At 44.9% G+C, this 20,208-nt stretch overlaps 1 protein-coding gene across 1 annotated transcript in view; it reads left to right on the top strand.

Annotated features, from left to right (window-relative positions):
• The window catches only part of LOC141127997 (lysine-specific demethylase 3A-B-like), a 28,870-nt gene extending 12,425 nt beyond the window's left edge, over positions 1 to 16,445 (top strand). The window contains exons 8-13 of the mRNA XM_073615009.1: positions 241 to 371; positions 722 to 841; positions 6,378 to 6,517; positions 8,013 to 8,189; positions 8,291 to 8,425; positions 15,573 to 16,445. Coding sequence (XP_073471110.1) covers positions 241 to 371; positions 722 to 841; positions 6,378 to 6,517; positions 8,013 to 8,189; positions 8,291 to 8,425; positions 15,573 to 15,653 — 784 coding nt within the window. The 3' untranslated portion in view covers positions 15,654 to 16,445. The remainder of the gene's footprint in view (positions 1 to 240; positions 372 to 721; positions 842 to 6,377; positions 6,518 to 8,012; positions 8,190 to 8,290; positions 8,426 to 15,572) is intronic.
• The last annotated feature ends 3,763 nt before the right edge of the window (positions 16,446 to 20,208 follow it).

The raw sequence follows: 20,208 nt of genomic DNA, 5'->3' as shown, positions 1-20,208 counted from the left end.
ACTTAGTGCCCTCCCATCGTATACACCTCTTTATTGCACAGGTACGCATAGGTGTTAGGAGGGGGGTGGGCGGTTTTAGGAGTAGTCAGGGTTAATCCGTAAATCTGCTTTAGTCAGTTTGTAACTCGGTATAATTTAAAATACAAAGGCTTTCATATTATAGGTGTAATAAAGGAAATCTTGAATACGGCTTGCTGTTTTCAAATTGGTTTTATAAAATATCTTCATTTTGTATGGCAGGTTTGATGATCTCATGAATAACATCCCACTGCCAGAATACACCAGGAGGGAAGGCAAGCTAAATCTCGCCTCTCGGCTTCCAACATACTTTGTGCGCCCTGACCTTGGACCCAAAATGTACAATGCTTATGGTAAGAATCCTCGTGATCTCATGTCCATTACAGTAGCTAGTATACTAATCAGAAAACGTAGGCTGCTCTGTTTCGATAACTTCCGGAAGTTGAGTTGTGGATGCTTTTGTTCTGGGATTAATGTGATCTTTCTGTTAACATAATTTTTATACAAACAGTATACCACAGTACATGGTTGAAAGCTGTTGACATATTTTTATTAGGTCTCTTGAAAAGCAGTTTACATCCACTTCTTTCTAATTTAAATTCCTCATTTTTAAAGGCCGTATATCCTTGAGATTTCAGCTTTCATCTGTGTGTGTATTTTTTTCACTGCTTGGATATTACAACGCTTATGTACTTTGTAATAGGTTTAATTACACCAGAGGACCGAAAGTATGGGACAACCAACCTCCACCTTGATGTGTCTGATGCTGCCAATGTTATGGTGTATGTGGGAATCCCAAAGGACGAGGGTGATCAGGAGCAAGGTAGGTCGGTTTTATTTATTTTCCCTTTCCGTCATTTCAGGACAGCCACAATAGAGAGATAGTCTCCTCCCCTTCCTCTGGAAACACTGCGCCAGCCCATAAAATCTCTCCTCCCCTGCCAGACCTCAGTTATTAGTGTTTCCTCCGGTGGGGAGACACTGTGCAGAGGAACCAGGCCGGGTGCAGTCAGGGAGACTGTGGCCTCTTTTTTAAAAAAATCATCCCTAGGGAAGCAGGGGCTTCCAGGATGAAGAGTGGCGGTACTTACCGCAGCTGAAGCCACCCCTTCCTTGCCGAGCGCGGCATCAGGTCGTGGGGGACCCCTATCGCGTCCACAGGGCCGCAGCATGGAGACAGTCCGCTCTCCCCTGTATCTATACAGGCCGCAAAAGTTTGGAACCAGCGGGCCGGACGACGGGTGACGTCATTTCCGGCGGGGGGGCGGACGCTTTCCCTTTGACCCGCGACTTCCGGTTCCGGGTCGCGGGGCTGATAGGGGGCCGGGCTCAGGCTGGAGTGAGTCGGTTCACATGTACACAGTGTGAGACTCTACACAGGCAACCACCTGCAGTCATGTCTGAGGCAGATGCTGCAGCTCATACGGACGCTGTCTCCAGCCTTCCAAAGGTAAGAGTTCCCTGGGGAGGGGTCCTCTCTATCTAAGGTTTGCTCTCCCTCATGTATGGTTCCTTACTTAGAGGGAGGGCAGTCCCCCTGGGTGGTCAGGGGGTGGGGGGGTGAGCGCAGTTCCCTTAAGGTGGATCTGGTACACCCCCAGGGTTGTTTCCACTTAAACTTGCTGAAAGTAATATGTGTTTTTTTGTATGTATTTTCAGAAATCTACAGAAAAAACAAAGTCCACTCATGTCTCTAAAAGGAAGTGTGCCTCTTGTAGAGACAGTTTAGGGGAAGCATGGACTAAGGTTTTGTGTAAAGAGTGCATAGACTCCCTGGTTAAGGAAAGGGAATCTGAACAGCAGTCTGGGTTGGCAGCTTCTGTGAAAGAGCTGTCATCCACCTTTTCATCTTTTAAAACCTTGTTTGAGACGTTCAAGCTTCCCTCTAAACCCATTCAGCAGGACACAACCCCGCCTCATGCTCAGGGCTCTGCACCTGCCAGATCTACCAATTTAGTTATGGCAGAGGAGATGTCAGGCCCTTCCGGGGTGGAGCGGAGGCAACCGGACAGTGGCACGTCTGATTCCCATGAGGAATCAGAAGGGGAGGACCAGGACGGGGAGTCCAGGAAAATCTCCAGGTATAAATTGTCCCTGGATGAGGTGGAAGATCTCTTGGGGGCAATATATACAACCCTCGGGATACACGAGGATAAAAAACCCCTATCTCTCCATGACCTTATGTATAAGGGCTTGGGAGATCAAAAAAGAAAAGTTTTTCCAGTACATGAAGTTCTGGTGGAAACGATTAAGAAGGAGTAGCAGGATCCTGAGAGGAAACCCTTTTTTTCTAGCTCCCTTAAAAGAAGGTTTCCATTTTCAGAGGATCCAGCGTCCATTTGGAATAAAAATCCCAAGTTGGATGCCGCCTTCTCTCAGGTCTCTAGGCACACAGACCTGGCATTCGAGGATATGGGGGCTTTGTCGGATGTCATGGACAAAAGGATAGACTCACTTCTAAAAAAGACGTGGGACTCAACTGTGGGTAACTTAAAGCCAGAAATGGCTGTTACGGTCGTAGCCCGCAATTTAGAGCACTGGCTTTTCCAGATTCAGGAGCACATTGAAGCTGGCACAGCCAAGGAGACTATCCTAGCCTCGTTCCCCACGATTCTGCGAGGAATCGCATACATTGCAGACGCCTCAGCAGAGTCAGTCCGTATGTCGGCCAGATCAGCGGCGCTGGCGAATTCGGCCAGAAGAGCGCTCTGGCTGAAAACTTGGCCGGGGGACACCGCCTCCAAGGTCAAATTGTGCGGGATACCCCTGACAGGTGATCTACTCTTTGGCCCTGGTTTAGAGACGGTCTTAGACCGTACAGCGGACAAAAAGAAGTCCTTTCCGCCTAAGAGGAAAGCCCCAGCTCAGACGAGAAAGGGGTTTCGTCCGAAAAAAGGCAAGGAATCTCCCAAGCAAGGGAGGAAAACTTGGGGCCAAAGAGGCAAGGGCAGAGGAGGGGCGATTTTTCGCCCTCCTGAGAAGGCCCGTAAAGATCAATGACTCTCTAGGGACGGTGGGAGGAAGACTGGGGGCCTTCCTTCCACAGTGGGAGACCCTCTCACCCAATCGATTCATCCTGGGGGTCATAAGAAGGGGTATCTCTTGGAATTCTCAAGGCCACCCCCGCAAAGGTTCCTTGTTACGAAGCTTCCCAGCTGCACAGCAAAGGCCGAAGCTTTGGTGGACGCCCTGAAGGAACTGGAGATTCAGAACGTAGTTCACAGAGTACCAAGGGGGCAGGAAGGAGAGGGGTTCTATTCCCACGTATTTGTGGTGAAAAAGCCCTCGGGAAAATTCAGATTGATTCTGAATTTAAAACCCTTAAACAGGTCAATTTGCTACAAAAGATTCCGCATGGAGTCAATCTTTACGGTCAGGGCCCTGTTACCACACAACTGTTATATGGTGTCTCTGGATCTCAGAGACGCATATTTACACGTCCCTATCGCAGAAACCTCCCAGAGGTTCCTCCGTTTAGCAGTAGACCTGCAGGGCACAATACTGCATCTGCAGTTTCAAGCACTGCCCTTCGGGCTATCCTCCTCGCCCCGCATATTCACAAAGGTACTGGCAGAGGCGTTGGCCTTCCTGCGACTCCAGGGGGTATCAGTTATAGCCTATCTGGACGACCTGCTTCTTTTTGCAGTATCCCCAGAACAGTTGATCAGGGACCTCGATCTAACCAAGAGGGTTCTAACAGGTTTGGGGTGGCTGCTGAACTTAGAAAAGTCCAGTCTCATTCCCTCACAGCGCATTGTGTACCTGGGGTACCTGCTGGACACTACGCTCTTGAGAGTTTTTCTTCCAAGGGAAAAAATTCTAAAACTGGACAGAGCAGTTTTCTCCCTCCAGTGCAACCATCTGGTGTCCAAGAGGTCCATAATGTCAACATTAGGCCTTCTAACTTCTACTCTTCCAGCAGTGCAGTGGGCAGGATTACATTTTCGCCCCCTACAATTATATGTACTAAGAGTATGGGACCACAGTCAGAGGGATCTAGACACCTTAGTACAGGTTCCCCATCAAATAAAGAGATCTCTTTGGTGGTGGAGGAAGGAAGTGAACTTGTCACAGGGACGTCTGTGGCTCATCCCAGTCCCGCAGATCGTAACCACGGATGCAAGTGGCAAGGGCTGGGGGGCACATCTGGGATCCCTTCTAGCGCAGGGCACATGGAAGGGCGACGAGCTGCAGAGGTCTTCCAACTGGAAAGAGCTGTGGGCAGTAGGCCTAGCCCTCAGATTCTTCAAAAAGGAACTCCAGGGCCACCATGTACAGGTACGGTCGGACAACTCATCCACCGTGGCCTATATAAACAAGCAGGGAGGCACCAGGAGCGGAAGTCTGCTGGCCCTAGCAGAAGACATTCTAAGCTGGGCCGAGTCCAACACTCTCTCACTCTCAGCGGTTTTTCTGAGAGGGGAGAGGAATATAATCGCAGATTTTCTCAGCCGGAGGAATCTAAAGGAAGGAGATTGGGCCCTCAACCAGGAGGTTTTCAATCTCATATCCGAGAAATGGGGACCCCCGGAAGTGGATCTTTTCGCTTCAAAAGACAACGCGAAAACCCCCTGTTTTTTCTCCCTAAACGCAGGGGAAGGAGCACTGGGGGTGGACGCATTATCTCAGAATTGGCATTTCAGGACATGTTATGCCTTCCCTCCTCCGGTACTATTACCGGCGGTTCTGAGGAAGTTTCAATTAGAGAGCACCTCTCTTATTCTGGTAGCTCCACATTGGCCGAAAAGGGCATGGTTTTCAATCCTCAGTCAGTTAGCAGCGGAACCTCCCCTTTTCCTTCCACCTCGAAAGGATCTTCTGTCGCAGGGTCCAGTCCTCTGCCCACAGGTGCAGCAGTGGAAATTAGCGGCCTGGCTACTGAGGAGGGTATATTAAGATCCAAGGGGTTTTCAGAGAGCTTGATCTCTACCCTCCTCAACAGTAGGAAAAAGGAGACCCGTAAGATTTACAAAAAGGTCTGGCTCCTTTTCAACAAATGGTGCATAGAAAACTCCTTCTCGGTGCAGAGTCCCGTAGCTGCGTTGGAATTTCTGCAGTGTGGAGCGGACAAGGGTTTAGCTGTAGGTACCCTTAAAAGTCAGGTTTCAGCACTCAGTGCTTATCTGGAGAAGTCTCTGGCTACCAATCCATGGGTGGTCAGATTCTTTAAGGCACTGTCAAGACAGAGACCTACCAGGGGTCCTCCCTTTCCCGGGTGGGACCTATCTCTGGTTTTACAGAGCCTTACGGGAAGTCCCTTTGAGCCATTGGACAAGTGCCCGTTAAGGGAACTTACCCTAAAAACAGTATTTTTAGTTGCAGTGACAACTGCCAGGAGGGTCAGCGAAATTGAGGCGTTATCAATTAGACCTCCTTTTTGTGTTATTTTGCCAGACAGGATAGTCCTTAAGACTGATCCAGCTTTTTTGCCTAAGGTGGCGTCAGGCTTTCATAGAAGCCAGGAAGTAGTCCTACCCTCGTTTTGTCCCAATCCTTCAGGTGAAAGGGAACTAAAATTTCATTTTTTAGATGTAAGGAGGTGTATCCTACAATACCTAGAGATGACTAAAACAATAGGGAAGTCTGATTCTCTATTTATTTTATTTTCTGGGGCCAGAAAGGGTCTCAGAGCGTCCCGACGCACGATTGCCAGGTGGCTTAGATTAGCTATTGGGCAGGCATATTCTTTAGCAGGGAAGGAGGTCCCTAGAGGCATAAAGGCACACTCCATCAGAGCAGTGGCAACTTCCCAGGCAGAGAAGGCTGGAGCAACGCCAGAGCAAATATGCAAGGCAGCGACATGGTCCAGCTACTCCACTTTCGTTAGACATTACAGAGTGGACCTGGTGGCGGCAGGTGAGCAGGCTTTTGGGCGAAAAGTTCTGCAAGCTGTAGTCCCACCCTAATTGGTAAGTGCTCGATTATCCTCTCTATTGTGGCTGTCCTGAAATGACGGAAAGGGAAAATTAAAGTTACGTACCGGTAACGTCTTTTCCTGTAGTCTTTCAGGACAGCCCTAGTTACCCACCCTAAGCTTGGGGGGGTCTTATTAAAGACCAGAACGCAATATGGTAATGATATTGATTGGTATGTTATTAATGTGTTCTTGTGTCTCCCCAGCTGGCCGGAGGTACTCTTGAAAGAACTGAGGTCTGGCAGGGGAGGAGAGATTTTATGGGCTGGCGCAGTGTTTCCAGAGGAAGGGGAGGAGACTATCTCTCTATTGTGGCTGTCCTGAAAGACTACAGGAAAAGACGTTACCGGTACGTAACTTTAATTTTTTTTTCTTGGCTTGGTCTGCTTTCAGAAGCATTCCAAAGCTGGACACTAATTATTATCATCGATTCCTAATGCAACAGAGGTGCTGAAGACTGTTCAAGACGGAGATGCCGATGAACTGACCATTAAGCGATTTGTGGAGTTCAAAGAGAAGCCTGGAGCCTTATGGCACATCTATGCAGCAAAGGACACTGAGAAGATTCGGCAGTTCTTAAAAAAGGTAATGTGCCTATTACACAGGGTGCTTTTTAGTGGACTAATGTTTATAGCTGCTGTAAAAGAGTTTAGTACCAGAATGATTGGGAGATGGACCTCTGCTCTTGAACAGAGCGCAGTGGTCTGACATGCCCCTTCCTCAGTATTTTAATCAAGCAGTTGTGCTCTGAGAGAGCAGAGGTCCAACTCTTTAGGATGATGCTGGTTAGTACAGTTAACCTCTTTCCAATGGCCGCATGCATATGTGGCTGCACGGACCTCAGCCTCATTCCATCTGCTACATATTGCACTACTGCTTCCATGTTGGGAGTGCACGCAGCACTCTGACACTGTTGTCACCTACAACTTCCATTCACACAGTGATGATCAGGAGATGGTAGGAATGGGCTGCTGACCACTAACAGCCAATCGCATGATTAGGAAGCTAATATAACTCTGGTTTTAAAATTTCATATAGGGCCAGCAGGAAAGGTTTAACCACTTCAGCCCTGGAAGAATTTGCCCCCTTCCTGACCAGGCCATTCTTTGCAATATGGCACTGCGTCGCTTTAACTGACAATTGCACGGTCGTGCAACATTCTATCCCATCAAAATTTATGTCCTTTTTTTTTCCTCCACAAATAGAGCTTTCTTTTGGTGGTATTTGATCACCCCTGCCTTTGTTTGTTTTTTGTGCTATAAACAAAAAAATACCGACCAATTTTGAAAACACTTTTAGTGTTATATTGTGTAATATTTTTGTACTTTTAGCTATAATATCCAAAAAAAAAAAACAAATTTCTTCAGTTTAGGCCAATATTTATTCTTCTACATGTTTTTGGTTAAAAAAATCGCAATGAGCGTATATTGATTGGTTTGCGCAAAAGTTATAGTGTCTACAAAATAGGGGAAAGATTTATGTAATTTTTAACATTTTTTTTTTTTAACTAGTAATGGCGGCGATCTGCGATTTTTTTTTTTTTTTTTTTTCAGGACTGCGACATTGCGGCGGACAGATCAGGCACTTTTGACACTATTTTGGGACCATTGACATTTATACAGCGATCAGAGCTAAAAATAGCCACTGATTACTGTATAAATGTCACTGGCAGGGAAGGGGTTACCACTAGGGGGCGATCAAGAGGTTAACTGTGTTCCCTATGTGTGTTCTAACTGTAGGGGGGATGGGACTGACTAGGGGAGGAGACCGATCGGTGTTCATATTTAGATAATGGTTCTCGCTCTGTCACAAGCGATCGTGCGCCCGCTGTGACATCTTAAAGGAGCGGCGTACGGCTACGCCGATTTGCATAGCCGCGCTAACCTGCCGCAGTATAACTGTGGTGGCTGGTTGGCTAGTGGTTAAACACGAACACATAGTAAATAATTAAAAATAAATCCATTTTAGTGGACTTGCATGTAAAGCTACACAATTAAGAACTAAAAAAGACTTCAATTGGACTTTTATTCCCAGCTTAAATGATACCATGTTAAGTTGATGACCTGTGTTTTTCCTAAAGGTGGCAGAGGAGCAAGGTCAGGAGAACCCCCCAGATCACGATCCAATCCACGATCAGAGCTGGTATCTAGACAGCACTTTGAGGAAAAGGCTTCTCCAGGAACACGGGGTTCAGGGCTGGGCCATTGTACAGTTCCTGGGAGATGCAGTCTTCATTCCAGCTGGAGCCCCTCATCAGGTAATGTCATCTTTTGCTGGTCCTATTCTCTTTGCCTGTGAAATTCTGATATGTTGGGATTATGATTTCTGATTCCTTTTTATTGCTTTTCTCAATTTCAGGTGCACAACTTGTACAGCTGTATAAAGGTTGCAGAAGACTTTGTATCTCCGGAGCACGTTAAGCACTGTTTTTGTCTCACTCAGGAATTCCGCTATCTTTCCCACACACATACAAACCATGAGGACAAGCTGCAGGTATGAAAGGGTTTCCATTGCCTTGTTTGTACGGTGGTTTCCACACCTCAAAACTAGAATTAGCGGCAAACGTTTTTTTTAAACGCGTGCGGTTTTGTAATGTGTTTTTCTAATGCATACTCCCCATATTTTGGCAGGTACTTTTTAGGGCAGTGTTTGTTCAAATTCCGTATAATATGCTCATTTTGAAAACTACTGGTGACAGTCCCGAAGATCTGTACTATGAAACACCATAACTGGTGTGTGTGGTGTTTTTTTTTTTTTTTTTTTGTTTTTTTGTTTTTGCAAGATCTACTGACAGTTGAAGTCACTTTAGTTACGGTTTGCTCACTTAGCCAATATCGGTCATTTAGGATATTCTGGTTAAATAACAAAGTCACTGATGCAGCCTTATTGGTGTTGCTTTAAAAAAAAAAAATTGGGATAGGAAAACTTGTCACAAGTTAACCACTTAAGGACCGCGCCTATTTTTCAGACTGCGTTTACAAGTTAAAAAGCTCAGCGAAGCTGGCCCCCCTACAATCAGCACAAAAAAAAACTTAAGTGTGTTTCTTTAGTGCTACGTTTGTGCTGTTTTGTGCCGTAAAAATTTACATTTGTGCTGCTTTTATTTTTAAGATATTAGCAATTGTTTTTTCCAGACTATGACATCACCTAGCCCCCCTACAACGCCCAAATGACACAAAACTGGTCTCGTTGGTTAGTGCTACGTTTGTGCTGTTTTGTGCTGCTAAAAATTCCGTTCTATCTTTTATCGTTTTTGCGTTATTAATGATTTATTAAAGGTCACCAAAGGTCAGTCAGCCCCCCTACAATGCCCAAATGACACAAAACTGGTCTCGTTGGTTAGTGCTACGTTTGTGCTGTTTTGTGCTGCTAAAAATTCCGTTCTATCTTTTATCGTTTTTGCGTTATTAATGATTTATTAAAGGTCACCAAAGGTCAGTCAGCCCCCCTACAATGCCCAAATGACGCAAAACTGGTCTCGTTGGTTAGTGCTACGTTTGTGCTGTTTTGTGCTGCTAACATTTCCGTTCTATCTTTTATCGTTTTTGCGTTATTAATGATTTATTAAAGGTCACCAAAGGTCAGTCAGCCCCCCTACAACGCCCAAATGACACGAAACTGGTCTCGTTGGTTAGTGCTACGTTTGTGCTGGTTTGTGCTGCTAAAATTTTTATTTGTGCTGTTATGGTTTTTAAGTTATAACAGTTTTTTTTTTTTTTTTCAAACCCCACTCACTTTGCCCACCCTACAATCAGCACAAATAAAAACTCAAGTGTGTTTCTTTAGTGCTACATTTGTGCTGTTTTGTGCTGCTAAAATTTCCGTTCTACCTGTTATCATTTTTGCGTTATTAATGATTTATTAAAGGTCACCAAAAGTCAGTCAGCCCCCCTACAACACACAAATGACACAAAACTGGTCTCGTTGGTTAGTGCTACGTTTGTGCTGTTTTGTGCTGCTAAAAATTCTGTTCTATCTTTTATCGTTTTTGCGTTATTAATGATTTATTAAAGGTCACCAAAGGTCAGTCAGCCCCCCTACAACGCCCAAATGACACAAAACTGGTCTCGTTGGTTAGTGCTACGTTTGTGCTGTTTTGTGCTGCTAACATTTCCGTTCTATCTATTATCGTTTTTGCGTTATTAATGAATTATTAAAGGTCACCAAAGGTCACTCAGCCCCCCTATAATGCCCAAATTACACAAAACTGGTCTCGTTGGTTAGTGCTACGTTTGTGCTGTTTTGTGCTGCTAAAATTTCCGTTCTATCTTTTATCGTTTTCTCGTTATTAATGATTTATTAAAGGTCACCAAAGGTCAGTCAGCCCCCCAACAATGCCCAAATGACACGAAACTGGTCTCGTTGGTTAGTGCTACGTTTGTGCTGGTTTGTGCTGCTAACATTTTTATTTGTGCTGTTATGGTTTTTAAGTTATAACAGTTTTTTTTTTCAAACCCCCCCAAAACACCTTGTCCCCATGTTGATGAGGACAAGGGCCTCATCCCCACAACCCTGGCCGGTGGTTGTGGGGGTCTGCAGGCGGGGGGCTTATCGGAATCTGGAAGCCCCCTTTAACAAGGGGACCCCCAGATCCCGGCCCCCCCCTGTGTGAAATGGTAAGGGGGTACTTACCCCTGCCATTTCACTAAAAAACTGTCAAAAATGTTAAAAATGACAAGAGACAGTTTTTGACAATTCCTTTATTTAAATGCTTCTTCTTTCTTCCTTCATCTTCTTCTGGTTCTTCTGGCTCTTCTGGTTCTTCCTCCAGCGTTCTCGTCCAGCATCTCCTCCGCGGCGTCTTCTATCTTCTTCTCCTCGGGCCGCTCCGCACCCATGGCATGAGGGGAGGCTCCCGCTCTTCTCTTCATCTTCTTCTTCATCCTCTTCTCTTCTTCCTTCTTCTCTTCTTCTCTTCTTCATTTTCTTCTCCGGGCCGCTCCGCACCCATGCTGTCATGAAGGGAGGCTCCCGCTGTGTGACGGCGTCTCTTCGTCTGACGGCTCTTAAAAAACGGGGGCGGGGCCACCCGGTGACCCCGCCCCCCTCTGACGCACTGTGACTTGACGGGACTTCCCTGTGACGTCACGGGGAATGCCACAGGGAAGTCCCGTCATGTCCCGTGCGTCAGAGGGGGCGGGGCCACCCAGTTATTTAAGAGCCGTCAGACGAAGAGACGCCGTCACAGTATGGAAAGTAAATAGGCACAAATCAACACAAACGTGGCACTAACCAACCAGCCCGTTTTCATTTTGTTTGGCTGCTGTAGGGGGTGTCAGGGAAGGCTTTCGCATAGCACAAATGATGTCTCCCTGTACATACATATGCGCATGCGCAGACTGGCAACTGGCTGGGCAGATGAGCGTGAGCCTGTCACCAATGCTGGCACCAGACAGACTATTTAAACAGGCTGCAATTTGGTGTGCCGCTTCTGTGTGTTCATTCCTGATTCCTGTGTTTGACCTCTGATCCTAACCCAGCTTGCTCCTGACCTCCGTTTGACTGTTACCTGCCCTGACCTTGGCTTGTCTCTGGATTCTGCTTCTGCCTTCTCTTCTTGCCTGATCTACCTCCTGTTGCTGACTTGGTTTGTGACCCGATTATCCTGTTGTGTGCCGTCTATGCCTGATCTGCCTGACCATTATGGATCCGGCTCATCTGACCCTGCATCCTGCTCATCCAGCCTGCTACAGCTCTTCAGCCCAGCAAGGTCTCATCTGTCTCCTGCTTCCAGCTGCTTACCCACAGTCTGCCACCAGCCAAGCTCAGTGCCAGCTCATCTGCCACCAGCTGGTTCTGCCGCCACATCCACCTGCTGACTGCTTCCACCACGCAGTCTACTGGACTGATCACAGGCACTCAGACCTCACTGTGCTCCCATGGCTGCTTTCTAACCAGGAGCTCACTAACCAGGTATGTGACAGGAGAGCGGGGTGATGTCATCATCTGGAAAAAACAAATTGCTATTATCTTAAAAATAAAAGCAGCACGAATTTTTATTATTATGACACAAAAAAGCACAAATATAAAAACAAGCTGTTATAACTAAAAAACCATAACAGCACAAATAAAAATTTTAGCAGCACAAAACAGCACAAATGTAGCACTAAAGAAACACACTTGAGTTTTTATTTGTGCTGATTGTAGGGTGGGCAAAGTGAGTGGGGTTTGAAAAAAAAAAAAAACTGTTATAACTTAAAAACCATAACAGCACAAATAAAAATTTTAGCAGCACAAACCAGCACAAACGTAGCACTAACCAACGAGACCAGTTTCGTGTCATTTGGGCGTTGTAGGGGGGCTGACTGACCTTTGGTGACCTTTAATAAATCATTAATAACGCAAAAACGATAAAAGATAGAACGGAAATGTTAGCAGCACAAAACAGCACAAACTTAGCACTAACCAACGAGACCAGTTTTGCGTCATTTGGGCATTGTAGGGGGGCTGACTGACCTTTGGTGACCTTTAATAAATCATTAATAACGCAAAAACGATAAAAGATAGAATGGAATTTTTAGCAGCACAAAACAGCACAAACGTAGCACTAACCAACGAGACCAGTTTTGCGTCATTTGGGCATTGTAGGGGGGCTGACTGACCTTTGGTGACCTTTAATAAATCATTAATAACGCAAAAACGATAAAAGATAGAACGTAATTTTTAGCAGCACAAAACAGCACAAACGTAGCACTAACCAACGAGACCAGTTTTGTGTCATTTGGGTGTTGTAGGGGGGCTAGGTGATGTCACAGTCTGGAAAAAACAATTGCTAATATCTTAAAAATAAAAGCAGCACAAATGTAAATTTTTACGGCACAAAACAGCACAAACGTAGCACTAAAGAAACACACTTGAGTTTTTATTTGTGCTGATTGTAGGGGGGCCAGCTTCGCTGAGCTAAGTTAAAAGCAGTTTTTTTGTTTTGTTTTTGTTTTTTTTGTTTTTTTGCTAGAAAATTTAGAACCCCAAATATAAATATATATATACACACACACACACACACACAACAGCTGGGGGTGCTTTAAAAAATTTTTTTTCTTACCCTGTCCTTTTTAAAAATTAAATTTTTGGGTTATTTTTATTCCTATTAAAAGGAATGTGTTAACATCCCTTGTAATAGAAAAACATGACAGGGCCTCTTAAATATAAGATCTGGGGTCAAAAAGACCTCAGATCTCATATTTACAATAAAATGCAATAAAAGTCATTTGAAAAAAAAAATCTCCTTTTTAAGAGCATTGGGCGGAACGTCACTTCCGCCAGTCAATGCTATGGAGCCGAGTGGGGGCCATCTTCCCCTCACTTAGGATCTCGGGGGAGAGGACGCGATTGGATCCGCCACTACCTTTTTTTTATACCAGCAACATTTGAGTTGTGATAAATAAGACAAGACAAGTTGCAGGATAAAATATGTACATTGAGAGGAATTTATTAAAACTGGAGCAGGTGTGCGTGGCAACTAATCAGTGTCAATCTTTGATTTTCAAAACGTAAACTTGGTATACTAACCTCTTCCCTAATGGTCCAAAGTCCACAAGAGATACCTCACCAGCATCTTCTCTGTGGCTCCTTTTTTGGGTGCCAGAGTTCAGGCATCTTCATTGGCTGGCTTGGAATGATGTAACTCCAGTACACAAGTGTCGGTCACCCTGGCACACAGACCATATTGGCGATGTAATGCTCAGTTTACAAACTGGCAGATAGGTGTGTTTTATTGCAGGAGAGACCTTGAATGTCTCTTCTGCAATAATTAGCCTGCTTGCTTGTACACCTCCCCCCCTTCCCTCCTCTGTCATTTTATAGCCATCAGTGGGCAGTTGGTATGCATCGCATACTAGCACATTATGACAAACTTGCCTTAAAACAAAGCCCTCCAGCGACACGCTTTCACTGTTGACAAGGCTTCCATCCTCACCTGGTCTTCCTTCTGGATTTGGAGGCTGTGGCAGATTGAATGGCTAGGCTGCGATTATGTCACTCCCGCACATGCACGTTGGAGTTATGGTAACAGCAAATCGCTCTCAATGGGTGGCATACTCCAGCATGCTGTACATTGAGAGTGCAGTGTACCAGTGACGTCACTAGCTGCCACAAATGTGAATATTCACTGTACCTACAGGCAAGCCTTGTTTTGGGTTTACCTGTAGGTAGTCATAAAGTGACCGACTTTACTACTGCTTTAAGTAATGAAGGGTCTCCTGTGTGGTCATCCCGACTTTTAATGCTTAAAGCAGAGTTCCACCCACAAAATTAACTTTACATTAATCAACTGCAAAAAGCATGAGAAACAACATTTGAGATTTTTTTTTCTTTTTTTACATACATGTTCAGGGCTGCTGCTATAGGGTCCCTTGTAATCTGCTCCCTTCCTCTCCGCGGCGCCTGACGTAATTTCCCTCAGCGCCTGTGTTCGCTAGTGCTCCTGGGAGATGTGTGTAATTTCCCAGGAGTCAGTGGGCAGCGCTAAGGGCTAGAATCGCGGTATTTCAAAACCGGAAGTGGTCTTGGTTGCCATCACAGCGGGATGGGCACTTCCGACGACACCCGTTGTGATGGCAACCTGAGAAGTTTTCTGCACTTCTAAATGAGCTTGCTGCGCATAAGCGGGTGGTGCATGCTGGTTATTCAGCAGCACCGAATCCCGGAAGTTTATGCCTGCAGGCTTCGCCTGCCCACAAGCAAGATGGGAACGTCCAAGCATAAGGAATATAAGGTGAGGTTTTTTTAAATAAAAAATTAGCTAAAGCTGTGCTATTTACCACACAAACCAATGCAAAAACATCATATGATAGTAACAGATCTAATTAAAAAAAAAAAAAAAAACATTTGTAGGTGGAACTCCGCTTTAAAAATCTAATTTTGCCCAGAATGGCCAAAAGTATAACCGGTTCATTTTACAGGAGGGACTTGAAATGTGTACTTCCCCTGTGCCCCCTCACCTCCCCAGTCTAAATTTGCAGGCCTGTGCAAATTTCCCCTTTTACCACCTAACAGCACTCTGTCCATACACTTCAGACAGTTCTGCATAATGGCACATGTTCTCCCATGCCAACGAATATCAACTATTTGGTGGTGGGTCAGGAAACTGCAGGGGGAGGTTGGCTCGCTTAGTGGCGCTGACGCGGTTTGAAAAAAAAAAACTGCAAACAAGCAGCAGTGTTAACTTTCCCTGCCTCCCATTCTTCAATCCTCTGTGTGTAAGAGATTTGGCCTTCCAACAGAATCGTCAAAATTTGACATGTGGAGGTGATTCTTGGTCCCCATTGGGCACTGTGATTCTGTCTTGATGGCTCCTGAGGAAGTGTCTGATGTATAGATTCTGCCTAAGGTCTGTCGTAGCTGTTGAACAGATAAAAGATCCTAGGACCATGTAGTGGGACAAGCTATTCTTTTTTTTTTCTCCCCCATTGTTATAATAGCAACATGGCTGTTGAACAAACAAGTGATTTTGTATATAAAGAACAAATTTCCATAGCCTTCAAAACCACCATGAAGTGAAATATTTACACATCCATAGTGCCCTTGGGTTCGGGTGTACCTGGGAGGGTTCAGAAAAGTACCTTGCCTCTAGGTATTATATTATTGATGCCTTAAAATATACTTCTGTATATTGAATTTATATCCTTTGCATATGCAGGTGAAGAACGTCATCTACCACGCAGTGAAAGATGCAGTGGCAGTATTGAAAGCAAATGAAGCCAGTATCGGGAAAGTTTAACACCTTTGGCCTCCATACTGTATATCGAATGGACTTCCTGTGGCAGCTGACCTATGCCTATATATAGTTTTATGAAGCTTACCTCGTCACAGCACGTTCCCAGCACGGGCTTAAAGGAAGTGTTTACAATCCCTGGAATAGTTTGGAGATTGCAAAACAGACACACGCTAGATAAAGGTTCCACTTTTTTGGAGTTGCATTGTCTTACTGCCGATAAGAACTCTTCTCAGCTGAGGTGTGAGACCAGAAGACCTACAAGTCGAAAAACCAAAACACTTTTTTTAGACTGTACAAAATATACCTCTGGTTTTTGGAGTCGCTCCAAAGACACCCTGTAAATTTGATTTAAATATCCTTTTTCCCCTCTTAATATTTTGCGGGCTTATAGGGAAGTTACTTTATAGAAGGGGTTTTTTTTTTTTTTTTTTTCTTTTTCCCTCAATTTTTTTAAATGAATACTATTGTAGCCATGACGCTCTGCTAGAATGCGTGTTCTAAGTAAAATGTAAATAAGCAGGTTCTTATAATTTTACATTGATTTAGAACTAGCACTGATGTGCCTGGATTTGTGTATTAAATTGATTTAGACCTATTTTTTTTTCAAATGTATTCCTTTTAATTTAACATTTCCTTTTGGCTTATTTTCTTTGACAATTCAGAAGAAGGAAGGGTGGGGAAATGGGCAAGCGACCTGGACCATTACCAGGTCATGGAGTACTTTGTAATTTTTTTTATTACTTCAGTACTTAAAAACAAGGAAAATAAAACAGTTATTTGTGTTCGTGTTTTGTACATTTTGCGTTGCTTTATCTTCAAATTGTTTTCTATTTTACTGTTCCATGAGGTTGTACCTACATTCAAAAATCTAAAGCTAAGGCTCTGTTTCCACTAGTGCGACTTGTCATGCGACTTTGGACACATTAGGTCACATGACAGGTCACAGCAGTGCATTCTAATAGATAGGGGGCAGGTGGGCCTGGAAGTAACCCAATCCTCAAAGGCACATGGGCATATTGGACACATAGCACAATGACAGCAAAGGTGCCTAGTGTGTCCCCTGACTAAATTTACACCAGTAACAAAGAGATGGCCCCTGCTTTCACCTATATCTGGCCTTTACAGCAAGGAGCGCATGTAAGGGCCAACAAGAGAAAATTCCCAGCTCAACTTGCCAACCAGTTTGCTTACCAACCGGATACCCACCTGCCCCTTATCTATCCATTAGAATGTATATGCTTCCGTTGTGGAGACTCAAACATTTAGAAGGGTTAGGACGCAAGCAATACACAGGGTGCCGTGAAGAGGCCTTGCAGTTTACGCATGCAATTGCAAATGTGTGCTAACTAAACCCCTGTTTTTAACGCATACTGTTGGACTAGTCGAGTTGGTAAGCAGAGTCGGGTTGGTGAGTTGAGCTGGGTTTTTATATTTGTCTGGTACACCCTTTCTGTTATGGGCATTGGGATAGAAATGCGTAAAACAGAAAAACTTACAGCTGAACTCCAGGCATATATAAGCCACACATTCATGTTGCTAGCTATTCATTATCCATTGAAGAACACTATTGTAGAAAAGTCTGACGTTTTGCATCAATGCAACTGCCTAGTATGTGGACTCTGACAAACAGAAGAAATGTTAAAGGCTGGTAACTGTATAGCCCCTCCCGTAACACTCATGCTTCATTTTTTGCTAGTGTTTCAGAATATAGGACACCTTTTCCTCAGCTCTGCTATGGAAAACCCCTATTCCTTTTCTTTATCTGACATCCCAGGACACAGTATTTTCATATCCATTGTAATAGGGTTATGTTGCCACCTTAAGGTGATTGGACACTGGCAAAAAAGACAGGAAATCTTGGCCTAGGCTTAACCACTTCAGCCCCAGAAGGATTGTTCCCCTTAATAACCAGGCCATTATTTGCGATACGGCACTGTGTCACTTCAACTGACAATTGCGCGGTCGTGGGATGCTGTACCCTAACAAAATTGATGTCCTTTTTTACCCACAAATAGAGCTTTCTTTTGGTGGTGGTTGATCACCTCTGCGTTTTTGGTTTTGTTTTTTTTTGCACTATAAACATAAAAAGACCAACAATTAAAAAAATGTATATATATTTTTTTAATTTCTGCTACAATACATATCCAAAAAATATATAAAAAAACATATTTTCTTTATCATACATAATGGGACCCCAGAGCCTTAAGTAAAATACTTGATGGGTTATGGGCCACCTTCAGGTTTTGACACTGGTATACCCAATACAGGAAGTTCACTCCCCTATGTAACCCTTCCTTCCAGGAGTTTTTTCGCCAGTGTCTAAGGTGTTGGTCACGAGTGAAGATGTGCTCTCACACCACTGTAGCCACAGGATGGTACCCGGGCCTCCCATAGAAGAACTAGGTTTTGCCCGTAACGCATCTCTTTGAGGGCTGGACCCTAGGAACCAGGACTCTTTTTTTTTCTTGCTACATTACCTAAAGTTGTCCTGAGGGGTGCTATACAGGTCCAAAGGAGTGGAACCCCTTTTATAGGGACATGGTCTTTGAAGGTTTACTAACGCTGTCCGCCGTGATGGGTGAAGTTTGGATCTGTCTGTTTTCAGCAGTATCCTGCAGCGAGGATAAGGTAGGAGAAAAGCATAGGAACTGCAATGTCCACCTATGCCTTTCTTTCCATATGTAACATTGTAATGCCTTAAAGTCTTCTCTAGAGGGAGTAAGCTCTGTGTCCAGCTATAACAGCGTGGTGTGCAGCGGGAGGGTGTTCTTTCTTATTCCTCTCCCCCTAATTGGGGAAACTGAATGGCTGGGGGTACATGTACAGTGCATTACATCCTATCTGTTGACTCAGTGGGGCCCCCCCCTCCCTCGAGGGGTGGCTTTCTTAGCTAAACATGTTTGTGTTTACTTGCCCTTTTAGGCTAATGCAAGGAAGCCAGCTCTTATGTATTAGAAAAAGATCCCAAACGCCGCATGGCGGCTGCAGCCGTCTCTCCATTTGGGTCTGTGGCTCAGACCCGAATGCCGTGCCCATCCGCGTGTGGGCTGTGATTTCCTTTTTGAAAAGAGGAGGGTGGGTCGATGGAGGGGGTGTGGCTAAGGCAGTCAGCACCATGTGCGGACTCGGTGTCCTCGTGAAAGCACACGGCTCACGGGCAATCAGGCAGACGCTCTTTTCACTAAATGCTACAGATCAGCTGAATGAAAAGTCTGCCATAGGACACAGGAGCGCTGGAGCACGTGAAGGGTGTATACAGGCATTTCCAGTACAGGAAAATACATTGTTTAGCATCAGACTAATCTTTATGCTGCCATTGTTATTTCTTACTATTGCTCAGCAAATAGTAAATTTTTGAGAGTGCCTCTCCTTTTGTGCTTAGCACTATGGCTTCCAAAGTTACCACAAAGGCACCAAAAGTTCCACCCCCGGTGCTGGGAACTCCAGTCATGCCTCCACACTGTCATCCTCTCCGGAGATACCAGATATGGCAAGTGCTAGTACACATGCATAGGACACTTTTGGTTAAAAAATTGATCAGCCAAAGCTAACCTTGTAAAAAGCTTCTGGCTAGTTGCTCCTTTCATGGGGAGCAATAATTTGGATAAATACGTCCAGACGATTTCTAGTGGGAAAAGTACTCTTTTGCCAGTCAAAAAGTATAAATGTCCTTCATTTAAACTGACTTTTTCTCCTGCGCCAGGGGCATCCGCCTCTAGGCAGTGGAGACGGCCTCCGCTGTCAGACTCTAGAGGAAAACCTCAGGCTCAAAGGAAGACCTGGGGCCAGAAATCTGCAAAACAGAATACTAAAGCCTTATCATGAAGAGGCCTCCCCCTCACCAGAGTGGGGGGAAGACTTCTGCATTACTCAGAAGTCTGGCATAGGGAAATTCAGGACAGATGGGTCATCTTCACGGTGTCTCTAGGATACAAACTAGAATTTTCGGAGTGTCCACTGTCTCGTTTTCTGAGATCAAACGTTCCCAAAGATCCAGGGAAAAGGCAATCTCTGTTTCAAGCATTAGATCGATTATTGGCTCAGGGGGTAATCATACAGATCCCCACAGAAGAGCAAGGTTTGGGGTTTTATTCAAACCTGTTTATGGTACCTAACCAAATGGGGATGTCAGACCCATTCTAGATCTAAGGAATCTAAATCCTTTCCTGAAGATCCACTTCTTTCACATGGCGTCGATCAGGTCAGTAGTTTTCATCCTACAAGGAAGAGAACTTCTGGCATCCATTGATATCAGGGATGTATATCTGCATGTCCCTATATTTCCTGCTCACCAAAAGTTTCTGCGATTCGAGGTAGAACAACAGCACTTTCAGTTTGTAGCCTTACCCTTCGGACTAGCTACAGCACCCCGGGTGTTCACAAAAGTACTGGCCCCACCTCTAGCCAGGCTAAGGGCACAGGGCATAACAGTCTTGGCGTACCTAGACGATCTATTAATAGACCAGTCAGTGGCTCGCTTGGAGCAAAGTGTACGCTTTACAACCAGTTACCTGGAAAGTCTGGGTTGGATTCTCAACCTAGAGAAGTCTTCCTTAAA

This window comes from Aquarana catesbeiana, linkage group LG01, assembly GCF_042186555.1.
Source record: "Aquarana catesbeiana isolate 2022-GZ linkage group LG01, ASM4218655v1, whole genome shotgun sequence".
Classification (NCBI taxonomy): domain Eukaryota; kingdom Metazoa; phylum Chordata; class Amphibia; order Anura; family Ranidae; genus Aquarana; species Aquarana catesbeiana.
The sequence above is the reverse complement of the archived record's forward strand: the minus strand, read 5'-3'. Positions and strand labels throughout refer to the sequence as shown.